The following is a 19,326-nucleotide window of genomic DNA, read 5'->3' as shown; positions in this document are numbered from 1 at the left end:
ACACCCTGACCTAACCAAACATAGAGAATAATAAGGATCTCTAAGGTCAGGGCGTGACAACTCCGAATATCTCTTCTCCGCCTGTGGCGTCTTGGATCAGCCTCTGGAATAAGTTAAATTGCCCTGTGGGGTACATACAAAGGTTCCAATTCGGGAAAGTCGTATTTCTGGTCGTAATGCTGGTGAGTTACCGCCACTCTGATATCCAAAAGTTATTTCCGGATGTGTGTAATAACATAAAAACAATTCTGGGCTAATAATGTAAGAAATAACAAAAAAATACAAAATACTGTGAAGTTACTTAGGGGCTAAAAACAGAGCTGCCATGTCTGTCGGCATCATCTCTCTCTCCCTCCTGTAGGAGTAAATGAGACACATAGATAACACAGACGTATAGGACAGCTGAACATTAAAAACAGACCATAGGAAGACAGGGAGACACATAGGCGCCTAAGACAACTGGACACACTAAGGATAGGGGAGACATAGATGTCTGATGATTCCAATAAAGGCAAACAAAACAAAGAGTACATTGACACATTAATGAAAGGAAGAGACCCATGGTCTGCTGACACACTAATGATAGAGGGACCCATAGTCAGCTGCTTCTAAAAAGACGAAGGCCTATAGGATAGATAGACATATATTATTTTTAGGATAAGAGAGGGTCCTACCACCATTATAATCTAACTGAAAGCAGATATGGGCGGTAGTAGGCGTGAACAAGCAGGAAGCCTGAACTAAAAGATAATGGTGGCAGGAGAATTAGGGGAATAATGGTTATTTGCATATGGGTTGGACCCATATGCTATATGTGGATAAATACAGGAGCCGGGGCTCTGGAAAGCGGTGTGTGTTCCGCGGACCATTCCAGGCTTGCTATACTCTGTATTAAAAGCCTATTTGATTTCACAAGTTCTTGTAAGCGTTATATTTGAACCGATTGTCCACGACACTCCCTCTCTCTCTCCCTCTCTGTCTCTCTTAGTGGGGTGTTAAGAAGAGTAGCAGAAGTCAAATAGGATACAGGGATACTATGTCCTTTGTGTCAGTTTGAATTGGGTTAAGGAAGTTCGTATTTATCTGCCATATATATGGTACTGAGGTAGTATGGAGAGTGATGCATTTTAACCTATGCATCTGCAGCATCCAATGCAATACAAGTACATCAGGTCATTTTCAAAGAAGACATTTCCCACTATTTAAACTTCAGTCTTGAAGACTAATATGAGGGTAAATCAAGATAGTTCTTCTAATGTCTAGATGACCCCTCCTACATTCCTTAGCCTCTTCACTCTTCCTCACCCCTCTGGGGGTCCTAGCTCACCCCCTTGCCCCCTCCCTTTCCCTCCAGGCCATGCAGGGGTGTTGTTTCTCAGAGAGGGCCGGATGACCGAGGGGGGCCAATCTCGTCAGTGTCTCCCAGCTGAGCCTGTGTTCTGTCCAGCCCAGACTGAGACTCCCAGCCAGGCCATTCTTCTCCTCATTGTTCCCATCCTAAACAATAAACAAGGCTTTTTTTGAATGTTTTGCTGACCCAAACAACATCAAAGACCACTGTGATAAAAATCCTTGGGAAACCAGAACAGGTTCTAAAAGATTATCAGAATGAAACCTTTTGATTTAAAAGACTATATTGAAAGTGATTAACTGTCTGTGACAAGCAGTGGATTTCAGTTCAACTGAGATAATTTAATTGTCATTCAAACAGATCATTTGTCACGATAATGTTTTCTGCATCGCCTTTGACCGAGGCATATAAGTATGATCAGCTCTGTTTGAAGTGCATGTGGAGGTGCATGTGTCTGTGTGAGATCCACAAACAGTGAATGTGAGAGCGAACCCTCTCCTACACTCAGAGAGGCTAGCTATCTCCCACAGGGCCCAGTCAATCAGAGCCTCCTTAAGGTTGATCGATTGTCTCTTCTGAGAAGCTGACATTTGAGGTGTGCTGACAGCAGTCCCACCCAGCACATGCCTCGCCTCCAGATGTTGACATACACCAATGGAGAACATCCTTCAGGTCCCAGTGTGTGTGTCTACTAATCTTGGTCACATTACCACAGTGCTGTGTTTACCCCTTATCCCCCTCTACCCTGGGGTGGTTTGAGCTCTTCATCACCATGGCGACAGCACGGCCACCTCAAGCTCTCACATCAGTGTGTGTGTTGTTTACCACGTTTACCGGTAACTCTCTCAACGGTTGACCTTGTTAGTCGTCAGAGTATGGCCAGTGGCAAGAGCCGTCAACACACACCCACGCACGCACGCAGGCACGCACGCACCACCTGAATGGGCGCATACATAGAGGGATATCAGCCATGGCAAGGCCAGGCTCCATATAAGGGGAAAAGGCTCAGGTGGGATGTACGGGTATATCAACACATACAGTACACACCCCTTGACCTTTTCCACATTTTGTTACGTTACTAAAAGTGATTAAATCTTTCCCCCCCCATCAATCTACACACAATACCCCATAATGACAGAGCAAAAACCGTTTTTTAGGAATTGTTGCAATCTATAAAAAATGACAAACAGAAATATCACATTTACATACAAATACCTTCTGTTAAACTTTTCTGTATTTATATATCTGTATATGTTATGTATGTTGTGACTGCTGTTGTGCAAAGCTGTCATCAAGGCAAAGGGTGGCTACTTTGAAGAATCTCAAATACATTATTCCATATGTGTTATTTCATAGATTTTATGTAGAAAATAGTAAGAATAAAGAAAAATCCTGGAATGAGTACTGTGTCCAAACTTTTGACTGGTACTGTATGTATCAATGTATGTACACTACCGTTCAAAAGTTTGGGGTTGGTTAGAAATGTCCTTGTTTTTGAAAGAAAAACAAATGTTTTGTCCATTAAAAGAACATCAAATTGATCAGAAATACAGTGGAGACATTGTTAATGGTGTAAATTAATATTGCAGCTGGAAACGGCAGATTTTTTATGGAATATCTATTTGGCGTACAGAGGCCCATTATCAGCAACTATCACGCCTGTGTTCCAATGGCACGTAGTGTTAGCTAATCCAAGTTTATCATTTTAAAAGGCTAATTGATCATTAGAAAACCCTTTTGCAATTATGTTAGCACAGCTGAAAACTGTTGTTCTGATTAAAGAAGCAATAAAACTGTCCTTCTTTAGACTAGTTGAATATCTGGAGCATCAGCATTTGTGGGTTCGATTACAGGATCAAAATGGCCAGAAACAAATAACTTTCTTCTGAAACTTGTCAGTCTATTCTTGTTCTGAGAAATTAAGACTATCCATGCGAGAAATTTCTAAGAAACTGAAGATCTCGTACAACGCTGTGTACTACTCCCTTCACAGAACAGCGCAATCTGGCTCTAACCAGAATAGAAAGAGGAGTGGGAGGCCCCAGTGCACAACTGAGTAAGAGGACAAGTACATTAGAGTGTCTAGTTTGAGAAACAGGCGCCTCAAGTCCTCAACTGGCAGCTTCATTAAATAGTACCCGCAAAACACCAGTCTCAACGTCAACAGTGAAGAGGCGACTCAGGGATGCTGGCCTTCTAGGCAGAGTCGCAAAGAAAAAGCCATATCTCAGACTGGCCAATAAAAAGAAAAGATTAAGATGTGCAAAAGAACATAGACACTGGACAGAGGAACTCTGCCTAGAAGGCCAGCATCCCGGAGTCGCCTCTTCACTGTTGACGTTGAGACTGGTGTTTTGCGGAAATATCACATTTACATAAGTATTCAGACCCTTTACTCAGTACTTTGTTGAAGCACCTTTGGCAGTATTTACAGCCTCGAGTCTTCTTAGGTATGACACTACAAGCTTGGTACACCTATATTTGGGGAGTTTCTCCCATTCTTCTCTGCAGATCCTCTCAAGCTCTGTCAGGTTGGATGGGGAGCGTCGCTGCACAGCTATTTTCAGGTCTCTCCAGAGATGTTCGATCGCGTTCAAGTCCAGGCTCTGGCTGGGCCACTCAAGGACATTCAGAGACTTGTCCCGAAGCCACTCCTGCATTGTCTTGGCTGTGTGCTTAGGGTCGTTATCCTGTTGGAAGGTGAACCTTTACCAAGGTCTGAGGTTCTGAGCACTCTGGAGCAGGTTTTCATTAAGGACCTCTCTGTACTTTGCTCCGTTCATCTTTCCCTCGATCCTGACTAGTCTCCCAGTCTCTGCTGCTGAAAAACATCCCCACAGCATGATGCTGCTACCACCATGCTTCACCGTAGGGAAAGTGCCAGGTTTCCTCTAGACATGACGCTTGGCATTCAGGCCAAAGAGTGCAATCTTGGTTTCATCAGACCAGAGAATCTTGTTTCTCATGATCTGAGAGTCCTTTAGGCGCCATCTGGCAAACTCCAAGTGGAGGAGTGGCTTCAGTCTGGCTACTTTCCCATAAAGGCCTGATTGGTGGAGTGCTACAGAGATGGTTGTCCTTCTGGAAGGTTCTCCCATCTCCACAGAGGAACTCTGGAGCACTGTCAGAGTGATCATCGGCCCTTGTCCCACGATTGCTCAGCTTGGCCAAGCTAGGAAGAGTCTTGGTGGTTCTAAACTTCTTCCATTTAAGAATGATGGTGGCTACTGTGGTCTTGGGGACCTTCAATGCTGCAGAAATTTGTTGGTACCCTTCCCCAGATCTGTGCATCGACACAATCCTCTCAGAGCTCTACGGACAATTCCTTTGACCTCATTACCTCATTACTCTGACATGTATTGTCAACTGTGGGACCTTATTTAGACAGATGTGTGCATTTCCAAATCATGTCCAATCAATTGAATTTACCACAAGTGGACTCCAATCAAGTTTTAGAAACTTCTCAAGGATGATCAATGGAAATAAGATGCACCTGAGCTCAATTTCGAGTCTCATAGCAAAATACGGTATTATTATTTTTTATGTTTAATACATTCGCCAAAAATTCTAAAAACCTGTTTTCGCTTTGTCATTATGGGGTATTGTGTGTACATTGATGAGGATTATTTTTTTTTAAATCCATTTTAGAGTAAGGATTGTAATGTAACAAAATGTGAAAAAGGGAACGGGTCTGAATACTTTCCCAAATGCACTGTATGTATATTTTTTTACTGCTCTAGGTATATCATTATTGTTTGGATAAGCTTATTTACTATTATGTATAGATTTTTATCTTACATTTTTTCAGTCTTTATGCGATGCGCACTGCAGAGAACACAGGAAGAAGAATTATCACTGAATTATCACAGTGAATTATTGTAATGTTTGTTTATGTGTCAATTAACACCATAAGGGATGGGTTGCCAATTGGCGATTTGATACGAAAATAAAATGTAATTCATTCATAGAGTGTAAGTAATTTCGTTTTTTATTTTCAATACATTTGCAAAATTGTCTAAAAACCTATTTTCGCTTTTAGACAGTTGCATTTTTTTTCAACATCAAAAACTGCATTAAATCTGCCATCCTCTTTTAGTTTTATATGTGACAGGATCACAGGATGATGTTCAAAATCAAACACATATTACCAAAGTTAGCCCTTTATCGTGATCACTAAAGACACTAGCTTTATTATGCTGGTATTGTGATCTAATACAGTAGCTACTAAAACAAATTCAATCCTAGCATATTAAATTAAATCCATCCCAGTAATTATTATTGACCACAGTAAATGGTTGTAATAATGCTCTATATCCCCAATAGGATTAGCGCTTCATAGGATGCATCCCAAATGGGCACTATTCTCTATTTCCTACTTTTGACCAGGGCGCATAGGGCTATGGTCAAAAGTAATGCACTATAGGGAATAGGGTGCCATTTGGGACACACAATGTATTTAGTGGTTTTCATTTTAAATGGGAAATAATCCCCCTCTTCATTACAGTGGTGCCTGTTTTTCCATCTCAGTTTAATTAGTCTTGTTTGACCACAGGCCTTATAACAATATGGCTGTGGTATAATAAAAAAGGGAGGGGCTGTCTGAGAGAGAGCTGACCCCTCCCCTCCACTCTGGCCAGGGGGAGGGGCTGTCTGAGAGAGAGGCCATTCCGGCTCCACAGACAGATGAGATAATATATGACAGTTTCTGACACCTACCTCAGCTGAACCGTGCAGCGGAGAGAACACGCACGCACGCACGCACGCACGCACGCACGCACGCACGCACGCACGCACGCACGCACGCACGCACGCACACACACACACACACACACACACACACACACACACACACACACACACACACACACACACACACACACACAAACACTCAATATTCCTACAGGGCTAGTCAAATACGGCCTCTTCAAAGTGACGGTTAATTATATCCCAATTACATTACCTCTTCAACTCTGAAAACATGAATTACAGCTTTTAGAGTCCTGTTAGTAGGCAAATATCACCTCAAGACCCACCTTACTAAATGGAGCAAAAGAGGTATCCTACTGAACAATACACTGGAATCTGTAGAAACTGAAAGATATAAACCCCACTAACCTTTAAAGTTACAGTCTGGGATCTGGGAATCAGAATCTGTTGAAAGATTTATAAACCCCCTCTAACCTTTATCAAGCCAGAATGACGGTTAGGTAGAAAGAGGAGGGTGATCTCAACTGCCCAACCTCCTGTTCTGTGTAACACTATCAACACGTTGCCTCAGCCTGGTTAGCCAGCAGCCTTAAGGAGAGGTGTTTGACTGTGACAGGACTGTGTGTCTCCAGACATTAGCAGGTAATTAGTGGGCCGCTGTTGGACCAAGCCCGGTCGGCCATGATGGTGGAACACCGTTGGTTGTCTGCTCTGACCTTTACTGGCCTGATATTAAGCTTCATTTGTGGCACAGCTCTAGCAGTAACCTTTTCCTTTCACCAGGCAGACCACCATGTGCTCAGAGGAGGCCTGTGGCCATATCCGTTCCTAGTACTGGAATGTAATTTTAGAGCTTGAAAATGATGCCGAAGACATGAAATGAATCAATGAATGAATGATTTAGACATGAATGGCTGTTGTCCTAACACAAAAACAATAGATGTGTCTGCAGAATTATGCAACACTCAATGTTAACCCTTTACACTCATACCCGTATACGGGTTGAAAATGGCAGATTTGGGCGCTGATAAGCGCGTAAATTGGAACGCAGTGGCTGTACAGTAACATGCTATGAATGTCATCAGAGTTCAGGTTCTGCGCTTCACAGCTCTCTATCTGTATGGGTTTGACTGACAGCTGTTCTGAACTTGAGCACCTCACGTGACAAGAAGTTGCCCCCCATCCCTCCCGATATTGGGCAACTTTTGCAAATGTTTTGTTGTCTGAGTGAGGGAAATATGTAAATTAAGAGGACTCGATGTATTTCAAAAGATGAGACGTATTTTAAAATACTGATTTGATGTCATACAAGAAAGCCAAACACCTGTGAGTCCAAATGTGCACTTCACATTTCCATATCATAAAACTCATGTCATATACAGATGTAGGATATTAATTTGAAACCGTTTGCTAGACCAGGAAAATAACCTTGCACCAAAAGGAAATGTGAATTATTATAATTCATGGACATTTTGTTTAAGGGTTAATCAATTTTTCGTTAGAGCAAATAAAGTCTGACATTTTAAAGTGATCGAAAGGACACCATCGTGCTCTCCCAGAGGCTTAAAACCCGTAAATTCTGACAAACAAAAGGTGTAATGGGTCCGCACTCAAAAAGACGTTGCATAAAGCTTACTTCATTTTTAGATTTTGATATTATTTTCACTGCATCAGGGATAGCGTACACAGACGTTTCGGCTTTGCAGCCTTCAGTGTATAGATACAATTTAATTTTAATTCAAAACAGCATTTTTAAGGAACAACCGATGAGCAGCAGGTGCTTCTAATCAAGGTTGTCACTCATCTTCCAATCAGGGATGTGGCTTTTCTGGTCTACCTGTATACAAGTTAGTCACAAAGAAATACAGAATTATAGGCTCTGGGAGCGGGCACGAAGGGCAATTCATGAATCATTTGACTTAGGTGTCTGCTCACTTGGATACATTATACCAATTCATGAGACGGCTTACCACAAAGGACATCAGGCTCAGCCATTCATAAATATGTGGGACTGACTCACAAACGATATGCAAAATCTGATATGGACAGTGTTCTTGTAAAACAGTCTAAATTTGGCCTATAGGAAGGAGGTGAAATCTAGTTCTTTGTTTAACCCGTGTGGAGATACAGAACTTAATTTATACAGTATATCCACATGGCTTCTCTTTGGAGTCATTTGTTGTCGTAATCACCTTCTCTGCGTGGTGGATTTACTTTTTAGATCCCGACGCAATGCAATTCATTAATAGAATGATTTTGTTCTATAAAGTGTCTAGCAACTTGCGAGGTGATATCTTGACGTCTGATAGTGGATTTATGTTCTCCAAGGTGTTTCAAGACGCGACAGGAAAATGCAGGAAAATTCTCAGCAACAAAAGAGTGATCAAACTAAGATCCTCCATCTGTACAGTGTCAACATTTATAATCACTATGTTTGATGTACAGTTACAAGATGACCTGGCATCATAGCCTGGGTTGCTCTGAACAGAATAAGCTTATGTTTGTCTATAAATTATGTTCGCTGCTGCACACGCACCTGAATGCACTCATGACTCCTTTCTATGCGGACTAAAATTAAGATCTGTTTCTCTGAATTGCCTTGTGAAAGCCTAAGATCGTATTTTTGTCACTTCCTGGTCTGTTTCACCTGTCCTTGTGCTTGTCTATACCCCCCCTCCAGGTGTCGCTCATCTTCCCCATTATCCCCTGGGTACTTATACCTGTGTTCTCTGTTTGTCTGTTGCCAGTTCGGCTTGTTTGTCAAGTCAACCAGTGTTTTTTGTATCAGCTCCTGCTTTTCCCAAGTCTCTCTTTTCTCGTCCTCCTGGTTTTGACCCTTGCCTGTCCTGCCCCTGAGTCCGCCCCTCTGACCACTCTGCCTGACCCTGAGCCTGCCTGCCGTCCTGTACCTTTGCCCCGGCTCTGGATTACCGACCTCTGCCTGTTCTGACCCTGAGCCTGCCTGCCGTCCTGTACCTTTGCCCCTGTTGCTGTAATAAACATTGTTACTTCGACACGGTCTGCATCTGGGTCTTACCTTATCCTGATAATTTTATAAATTAGCTAGTCATGTTGGCAATAGAAGCTTTCAAATCATGCCCACCTGACCCAGATTGCAATTTCTAACGGACCGTTTTTGGATTGCGTAAACAAATCAAATCACATTTTATTTGTCATATACACATGGTTAGCAGATGTTAATGCGAGTGTAGCAAAATGCTTGTGCTTCTAGTTCCATCCATGCAGTATTATCTAACAAGTAATCTAACCTAACAATTTCACAACAACTACCTTATACACACAAGTGTAAAGGAATGAATAAGAATATGTACATAAAAATATATGAATGAGTGATTGCCGAACGGCATAGGCAAGATATAGTAGATGGTATAGAGTACAGTATATACATATGAGATGAGTAATGTAGGGTATGTAAACATTATATAAAGTGGCATTATTTAAAGTGGCTAGTGATACATTTTTCCCATTATTAAAGTGGCTAGAGTTGAGTCAGTATGTTGGCAGCAGCCACTCAATGTTAGTGATGGCTGTTTAACAGTCTAATGGCCTTGAGATAGAAGCTGTTTTTCAGTCTCTCGGTCCCCGCTTTGATGCACCTGTACTGACCTCGCCTTCTGGATGATAGCGGGGTGAACAGGCAGTGGCTTGGGTGGTTGTTGTCCTTGATTATCTTTTTGGCCTTCCTGTGACATCGCGTGGTGTAGGTGTCCTGGAGGGCAGGGAGTTTGCCCCCGGTGATGCGTTGTGCAGACCTCACTACCCCCTGGAGAGCCTTGCGGTTGTGGGTGGAGCAGTTGCCGTACCAGGCGGTGATACAGACTGACAGGATGCTCTCCGTTGTGCATCTGTAAAAGTTTGTGAGTGTTTTTGGTGACAAGCCAGATTTCTTCAGCCTCCTGAGGTTGAAGAGGCACTGCTGCGCCTTCTTCACCCCGCTGTCTGTGTGGGTTGACCCTTTTAGTTTGTCCGTGATGTGTACACCAAGGAATTTAAAACTTCCCACCTTCTCCACTACTGTCCCGTCGATGTGGATAGGGGGCTGCTCCCTCTGCTGTCTCCTGAAGTCCACGATCATCTCCTTTGTTTTGTTGACATTGAGTGTGAGATTATTTTCCTGACACCACACTCCGAGTGCCCTCACCTCCTCCCTGTAGGCCGTCTCGTCGTTGTTGGTAATCAAGCCTACCACTGTAGTGTCGTCTGCAAACTTGATGATTGAGTTGGAGGCGTGCATGGCAACGCAGTCATGGGTGAACAGGGAGTACAGGAGAGGGCTGAGAACGCACCCTTGTGGGGCCCCAGTGTTGAGGATCAGCGGGGTGGAGATGTTGCTACCTACACTCACCACCTGGGGGCGGCCCGTCAGGAAGTCCAGGACCCAGTTGCACAGGGCGGGGTCGAGACCCAGGGTCTCATGACGCGTTTGGAGGGTACTATGGTGTTAAATGCTGAGTTGTAGTCGATGAACAGCATTCTTACATAGGTATTCCTCTTGTCCAGATGGGTTAGGGCAGTGTGCAGTGTGATTGCGATTGTGTCGTCTGTGGACCTATTGCGGCGGTAAGCAAATTGAAGTGGGTCTAGGGTGTCAGGTAGGGTGGAGGTGATAAGGTCCTTGACTAGTCTCTCAAAGCACTTCATGATGACGGAAGTGAGTGCTACGGGGCGGTAGTCATTTAGCTCAGTTACCTTAGCTTTCTTGGGAACAGAAACAATGGTGGCCCTCTTGAAGCATGTGGGAACAGCAGACTGGGATAAGGATTGATTGAATATGTCCGTAAACACACCAGCCAGCTGGTCTGCGCATGTTCTGAGGACGCGGCTGGGGATGCCGTCTGGGCCTGCAGCCTTGCGAGGGTTAACACATTTAAATGTTTTACTCACGTTGGCTGCAGTGAAGGAGAGCCCGCAGGTTTTGGTAGCGGGCCGTGTCAGTGGCACTGTATTGTCCTCAAAGCGAGCAAAGAAGTTGTATAATTTGTCTGGGAGCAAGACATCGTGGTCCGCGACGGGGCTGGTTTTTCTTTTGTAGTCCGTGATTGACTGTAGACCCTGCCACAAACCTCTCGTGTCTGAGCAGTTGAATTGCGACTCTACTTTGTCTCTATACTGACTCTTAGCTTGTTTGATTGCCTTGCGGAGGGAATAGCTACACTCTTTGTATTCGGTCATGTTTCCGGTCATCTTGCCCTGATTAAAAGCAGTGGTTTGCGCTTTCAGTTTTGCGAGAATGCAGCCATCAATCCACGGTTTCTGGTTGGGGAATGTTTTAATAGACGCTATGGGTACAACATCACCGATGCACTTGCTAATAAACTTGCTCACCGAATCAGCGTATTCATCAATGTTGTTGTACGACGCTATGCGGAACATATCCCAGTCCACGTGATCGAAGCAATCTTGAAGCGTGGAATCTGATTGGTCGGACCAGCGTTGAACAGACCTGAGCACGGGTGCTTTCTGTTTTAGTTTCTGTCTATAGGCTGGGAGCAACAAAATGGAGTCGTGGTCAGCTTTTCCGAAAGGGGGGCGGGGGAGGGCTTTATATGCGTCGCGGAAGTTAGAATAACAATGATCCAGGGTTTTGCCAGCCCGGGTCGCGCAAACGATATGCTGATAAAATTTAGGGAGCCTTGTTTTCAGATAAGCCTTGTTAAAATCCCCAGCTACAATAAATGCAGCCTCAGGATATGTGGTTTCCAGTTTACATAGAGTCAAATTAAGTTATTTCAAGGCCGTCGATGTGTCTGCTTGGGGAGGAATATACACGACTGTGATTATGATCGAAGAGAATTCTCTTGGTAGATAATGCGGTCGGCATTTGATTGTAAGGAATTCTAGGTCAGGTGAACAAAAGGACTTGTGTTCCTGTATGTTGTTATGATCACACCACGTCTCGTTAATCATAAGGCATACACCCCCGCCCTTCTTCTTACCATAGAGATGCTTGTTTCTGTTGGCGCGATGCGTGACGAAACCAGGTGGCTGTACCGACTCTGATAGCGTGTCTCGAGTGAGCCATGTTTCCGTGAAACAAAGAACATTACAGTCTCTGATGTCTCTCTGGAAGGCAACCCTTGCTCGGATTTCGTCTACCTTGTTGTCAAGAGACTGGATATTGGCGAGTAGTATGCTCGGGAGCGGTGCGCGATGTGCCCGTCTACCGTGCCTGACCAGAAGACCACTCTGTCTGCCACTTCTGCAGCGCCGTTGTCTTGGATCGCCGGCTGGGATCTGATCCATTGTCCTGGGTGGTGGACCAAACAGAGGATCTGCTTCGGGAAAGTCGTATTCCTGGTCGTAATGTTGGTGAGTTGACGTTGCTCTTATATCCAATAGTTCCTCCCGACTGTATGTAATAAAACCTAAGATTTCCTGGGGTAACAATGTAAGAAATAACACATAAAAAAACTAAATACTGCATAGTTTCCTAGGAACGCGAAGCGAGGCGGCCATCTCTGTCGGCCCCATCAATTACACAACAGTAATTGTGTAATGGCGGGGATGCAAATTTGTGTTCCAAACAAAGAAACTACAAGTGTGCTTGCTCTAGTTCCTCAACTACACAGCTAGGAAAGCTAAAAAAAAGCACCTTATAATTGGAAGAATCTTCTTTGAGTCATAAAAGTGCATTGAAATTACTTAATAAGTGCACACTTTAGAGAGGTGTGTAGTCACTTGGAGTCACCAGTTATGTCACGACTCCGAACGAAGGTGACTCCCCTTCCCGTTCGGGTGGCGCTCAGCGGTCGTCGTCGCCGGCCTACTAGCTGCCACTGACTCTTTTTCCTCCCCCTCCTTATGTGTTTATTTGTTACACCTGGGTTGAGGTGATTATAATTAGTTGGGCTTTATTAGTCAGCCAGCCCGTACGTTTCTTTGTGCGGGATTGATTCAGTTGTACCTTGGTATCGGGAGTAGACGAACGTATTGTTTATTTCGTTCGTAGAGTGTATTTGGACTGGTTTTTTGTCCCCCGTGTATGGGGCATTTGTTTGTACACCGTGGGGACATTGTTTACCGTGTGTGCATTAAAAGCACTATATTGAACTCTCTGTTGTTCCTGCGCCTGACTTCACACCCCCGACACCCAGAGCGTTACAAGTTAGTCCTCTCACTCAAACTCATGTCATTGTTTTGTCTTATGTTGCACCAACTACCCCACAGGAATATTGTTATCGTGTTACAGAGTATTTTCAGATTTCGTTATAAACAAATGCAGCAAAAAGTACAGTAAATGTAAAATGCACATACAATAAATCAATAGTGTAATGCTTGGATTCAGTCTTGTGTCAGGTGAACTTTTTCCTGAACTTTGGTCTAATAATTTCCCCATAATCTCCAAAATGTTCCCTGTCAAATCGCTACCATACTTATGCATATGCTTTTCATATGTATTCTGTAAGAAACATTTCAATTTAGTCCTATCCATATAGGCCAATTCCCACAAGTGTAAAGGGTTAGTCATTCCATGAACAGAAATACATTCCCATCCAGCTATTAGGCAAAGCCTCTTATTGCATTCCAGAAACCAGATCATTATTATTCTCTCCAGCAGAACTACTGAGTGTAAAAAGAGATCATATAATACTGGTAGGTGCCAATACCCCACAGCTAGAAGCATTGAGATACAGTTTGTGTATGAAATAAAGTATCAGAAATCAGATAAGCAGTCACAAGTCTCCATCAAGATTGGGACCATGTCCATCTCCCAGTTAAAGGAGATCATAGGTGAAAATACAACAGCCAGTGTACAGTATAGTAGAGCCCATTCAGATGCAGTTTGTGTGCTAGAGGAAGAAACTAATCTACTCTAACGTTCACTAGTCTCTATCAAGATCAGACTATCTGCTGACCAGATATCTCATCTCCTGGTCAGCTGTTTTCATCACAGAGGATTTTCAGTGTGTTAGGAACACAGGCATTGAGTAAGAATGATGAAAAAAAGTACCACTGGAACACTGTGCAACCAGGCCAGGGAGAGGGCATGGAGGTAGCACAGGGTGGAGGGATGACTCAAAGTTCACAATCCAACGTGCCTGAAAACAGGAACAATTGATCTGAAAACTCATTCAATAATTTCTGACCATTTATCAGGGACCATTTATCAGACGTAAGTAAAGCTAGTACATGTTTTGCCGTAAAGTCACCTTTAAACTTGTCTTAACACATTTATTGCCCTAAGGCTCTGTGCTTGGTCGAGCAAGGTACAGTAATCTGTCAATTGACTGAAGTCAAACCCTTGGACTATTCCCTAGGGTGCTATTTCAGTTGCAGACTTGGTGCTACTGTAAGCTAGCTAGCACACCCCATACTGCGACGGAATGTAGCTAAGAGGGAGAACAGAATGGTGCAGAGACCAGGCAGACCCCCAACCTCCTTCCTTAGCTTTTGTTTACCGGCTCAAACCAATATCCCCTCAGAGTGTTAGCTACATTAGCTGGCCTGGCATGGCACACTGGCCCTCACACATGGATCACATCACAGAGGCCCAGTACTAATGCCACTGGGCTTAATGGACTCCTTAAACTGGCAATTAGCGGAAGGCTAAGCCAGGTGAATGTGAGTGTAATGGACGTTGGACACAGGGCCTAGAAAGGGAACACACATATTCACGCTCATGCACGCTATCACTTACATGTCTGCTCAGACACACACGTGCACACACATGCACACAAGCGTGCACACACACACACACTTGCGTTTGCACGCCAGTTCCGTAGACACACATCAGGTGATCATGGAACTTAGGAGCTGATCGTTGACTGGTGGACTACAGGAGACAGAAGAGGGAGCCCGCCCCCATCCTCATCGACGGGGCTACAGTGGAGAGGGTCAAAAGCTTCCAGTTCCTAGGCGAGCACATCACTGAGGACTTGAAATGGTGCCACCACACCGACACCGTGGTGAAGAAGGCACAACAGCGCCTCTTCAACCTCAGGTGGCTGAAGAAATTTGTCATGGCCCCTAAGACTCTCACAAAATTCTACAAATACACCATTGAGCGCATTCTGTCGGCCTGCATCCCCGCCCGGTACTCTGCCTGGCACCTTAGACACTGTCACCAGCCGACTACCATCCGGCACTGCACCTTGAGACTAATGCCCCATGTTTATAGAGTCATTGCACGCTGGTCAACTCATATTTAGTTTATATACTGTTGTTTACTCACTGTGTATGTATATACTGTATTCTCAACATAGCTCATCCTAATATACCTACTATTATCTTTCCAAATTATATACTGTCTATACACACCACATATTTACATTCTGGATTCTCACACATGCTCACTCTACTCTACTATTTTTTGATTTCTTGTTTAGATCTGCAAATCTGTGTAGGTGACCAATAAACTTTGATTTGATTTGATCAATTCCACTGTATTTTATGAGCTGAATCACTTTGCTTTGATTTTCTGACATTGATGATACCATCTTATAGGCACACAGCGAGGACAGGTGAGGCGATGGTTTGTCTATAAACAAAGCAAGCTATTATGTCAAAACAGCCTAAAACCTCAAACATTATAAGTCGTGTGTTACTGGCCAATCTTTAAGAACCCCATTGTTAGTCATAACAGTATTTAATAAAGAGCAAGTTATAAAACAAAGATATTCTTAGTAAGCTGTCTCAATGTGAGACTAATAAGGACATAGTACTGTAAAGGAATTCTCCGGTACTTTTGTATACTTTTTAGCCAGTAGTTCTCAAAGTAGCGCTCACGAGCCAAAAGTGGACGCTGAAAATTGTGTACTACGTCAAATATGTGTAGATATGTGCACGACGTCATTACTCTCTCTCTCTCTCGCTCTGCTGTGGGGGCATCATGTGCATCTTGCTAGCTGTCACTCCCCATATGGCGAGGGCCTGAAGTTTATTGGTTGAACTCAAATTGCTAGGGGGCATGCCAAACAGTTGTTTTCAAACTAGGGATTTTGTGGCTAATTGAGGTAAGACAGTAATTCTGCTCATAGATTATGTATGTACTATATAAACTATACATTGACACATCCAGCCCAATGCAGGAAGTTTAAAAAATACTTAGAAGTCTCCATCTTTAAGATGGCTTCCCTATACTAAAGTGTTACCCACCAAACCTTGGATTGAAGGAACATTCACTGCACAGTATGGCCTCTATAATGTATGCAATTTTTGGGTGCCTGAAATCTAGAGAGAGCGAGATAGGAAAAGAGAGAGCGAGTGAGAGAGAAAGGAGAAGGGAGAGCGAGTGAGAGAGAAGGAGATAGAGAGAGAGAGAGAGAGAGAGAGAGAGAGAGAGAGAGAGAGAGAGAGAGAGAGAGAGAGAGAGAGAGAGAGAGAGAGAGAGAGAGAGAGAGAGAGAGAGAGAGAGAGAGAGAGAGAGAGAGAGAGAGAGAGAGAGAGAGAGAGAGAGAGAAACAGTGATAGATAAAGAGCATTTGATGGGGTTATGATTTGGGTCTCTGACCCAGGGCCCTTACCGGATAGCCTTCTGTTTTCTTCTGGCACCACTTCAGTAGCGCGTTCCTCTTAGAACCCCCGTACTCCCGCGCCAGTGCAGCCAAGGGGTCCTTTCTTTCCACACTGACACCAGGGACAGACACCACAGCCATGGACGGAGAAGGATACAACAGTAATGTTATGACATCTGACCTGTGTGTGGGGACGTGTATCCTCATAAAACCAGCAACCTTACATCAACCTCACATACACGCACGCACGCACGCACGCACGCACGCACGCACGCACGCACGCACGCACGCACGCACGCACGCACGCACGCACGCACGCACGCACGCACGCACGCACGCACGCACACGCACACACACGCACGCACGCACACACACACACACACACACACACACACACACACACACACACACACACACACACACACACAAACACACAAACACACAAACACACAAACACATCCCGGAGCTGATTTGATCCCCTGGGCTGTCGTAATGAAAGCTAATCAGAGAAGAGTAGTCTCTGTGGCCATGGAAACATCAGGAGACACCCTGGTCATTGCTCTCACTTAGCAACATGGTCAACATGAAACACATGCTGTGAGTCACAACATACTGTAGCTTGGGGAGTCGGGAATTGTCTTAACAAATGTTGCTGTCGAAAAGCCTGTGTATGAATTCACTGGAGTGACATACTCTAGAGAAAACAATAACAAGGAGCAACAAAGGAGCAACAAACATTTTCACATGCACAATCTAGTGTGTGTGTGATGAGATTTTAATAGTAGAACATTGGGTCACCCTCGATATCACATTAGTTATGCATCTTTGTCATTAGCTCAAGATAAACAATGGCAGTCAGTAAAAACTGGGGCAATCAGGTGATAGATACAGATATGTTCAGTGACCCTACTGTAATCCTCTCCCAGTTCATCACTGATCTAACGGTGAATCGAATTCAGTTGAAACTGTGTCACTGAGTATGACTGTTAAGATCTATCAGTATGAATGTGTATGAAGGTGTGTGGGGGCGTGTAATCTACTCTATGTGAATAGAACGGTGGTGATGTGTGATGTTACAGGTGATACATGAAATTCTCTGTAGTGAGCTCTCTTTCTCTATAATACTTTCTCTGTATTTGTACTTTACTTTGTAGTAGCAAGAACAGTACTGTTAGCTAAAGTCTGCACAAGCACAGGTACACTACCGTTCAAAAGTTTCGGGTCACTTAGAAATGTCCTTGTTTTTGAAAAGAAAAGCATCTGGGATGTTGCCTAGAAGGCCAGCATCCCAGAGTCGCCTCTTCACTGTTGACGTTGAGACTGGTGTTTTGTGGGTACTATTTAATGAAGCTGCCAGTTGAGGACTTGTGAGGCGTCTGTTTTTCAAACTAGACACTCTAATGTACTTGTCCGCTTGCTCAGTTGTGCACCGGGCCTCCCACTCTTCTTTCTATTCTGGTTAGAGCCAGATTGCGCTGTTCTGTGAAGGGAGTAGTACACAGCGTTGTACGAGATCTTCAATTTCTTGGCAATTGCTCGAATGGAATAGCCTTCATTTCTCAGATCAACAATAGACTGACGAGTTTCAGAAGGAAGTTCTTTGTTTCTGGTCATTTTATGGCCAAATGATAAACTTGGATTAGCTAACACAATGTGCCATTGGAACACAGGAGTGATGGTTGCTGATAATGGGCCTCTGTACCCCTATGTAGATATTCTATAAAAAATCTGCTGTTTCCAGCTACAATAGTCATTTACAACATTAACAATGTCTACATTGTATTTCTGATCAATTTGATGTTATTTTAATGGACAAATTTTTTTTTTTTCTTTCAAAAACAAGGACATTTTTTAGTGACCCCAAACTTTTGAACGGTAGTGTAGATACGTGTGTATTCGTTTTTGTGCCAGAGTGCCTCTGAGTGTGTCTCCAGGATGGAGGGCCCACCTGAGCTTGCTGTTGTTCCTGTTGTAGCTCATGGAGTGACTGCAGCTGCTGAGGGTTGCTGGGGACTTGATGACTGACTCCAGGGAAGGACTCTTCCTCATAAGGCTGCTGGGCTTCAGCTCATCCCCAGAGCCCCCGTACTTATCTGGGAAACACAACATCAGGAAACAGGGAGGAAGGGAGGCGTGGACAGTGAGAGAAAGCGCATATTTCACTGGAAGGCCATGGTCTCTTCCTCCCCCTGAAATCTCTCTGGCCCACAGAATACTACTGATCTGAACATCATAGAACAAGACCAAAGACCAAATTAGGTTATATTATGCAGTGGTATAGTTGGTGATTAAATTGTTTGGGTGTAGTAGAACTACATAATGTGCTGTCCTTTTTGCTGTCATTTGGCAAAATAAACTCTAGCTTCTCAAATTTCTCAAAGTTCAATCCCCAAAAGGGAGATGAAAGAAAATGTTCACATATTCTCCAGTTTCTTTACTCAAGTAACATAATGCAGCTGTGGTTCCAGCTAAACATGCACTGTTTCAAATGAACAAAAAAACTAGGCTAATCAGAGTAGACATTTGAGTTTGAGTCATTGGCCAATCCTTGGTCAGAGCAATGAGTCATTCAAAGCTAATGTTCGGTCACAATGCACTTCATCAAAAAGATGGGACTGCTGTCTGCAGGATTAGTTAGATTTATACTCTGATACTGTTTCTACAGATGTAGGATCTTGATTTGATCACTCTTTTGTTGATGAGAATGCTAACTTGCAGTGTATTCAAGTTTTAAAAAGGCTTATAAACTTTGTAACTTCCACTTTACATTTCAGACTTGATCAGCCCTAACTT

General features: G+C 43.7%; 1 protein-coding gene across 4 annotated transcripts in view; it reads right to left on the bottom strand.

Moving 5' to 3' along the window:
- Positions 1–19,326, bottom strand: part of LOC139537470 (cytospin-B-like) — a 181,356-nt gene that overhangs the window by 40,489 nt on the left and 121,541 nt on the right. For all 4 annotated transcript variants that reach the window (XM_071338816.1, XM_071338817.1, XM_071338815.1 and 1 more), the window contains 2 exons: positions 18,482–18,626; positions 16,543–16,645 (listed from right to left, as the gene is read on the bottom strand). In XM_071338816.1, coding sequence (XP_071194917.1) covers positions 16,543–16,645; positions 18,482–18,626 — 248 coding nt within the window. The remainder of the gene's footprint in view (positions 1–16,542; positions 16,646–18,481; positions 18,627–19,326) is intronic.

This window comes from Salvelinus alpinus, chromosome 13, assembly GCF_045679555.1.
Source record: "Salvelinus alpinus chromosome 13, SLU_Salpinus.1, whole genome shotgun sequence".
NCBI classification, from domain to species: Eukaryota; Metazoa; Chordata; class Actinopteri; order Salmoniformes; family Salmonidae; genus Salvelinus; species Salvelinus alpinus.
The sequence above is the reverse complement of the archived record's forward strand: the minus strand, read 5'-3'. Positions and strand labels throughout refer to the sequence as shown.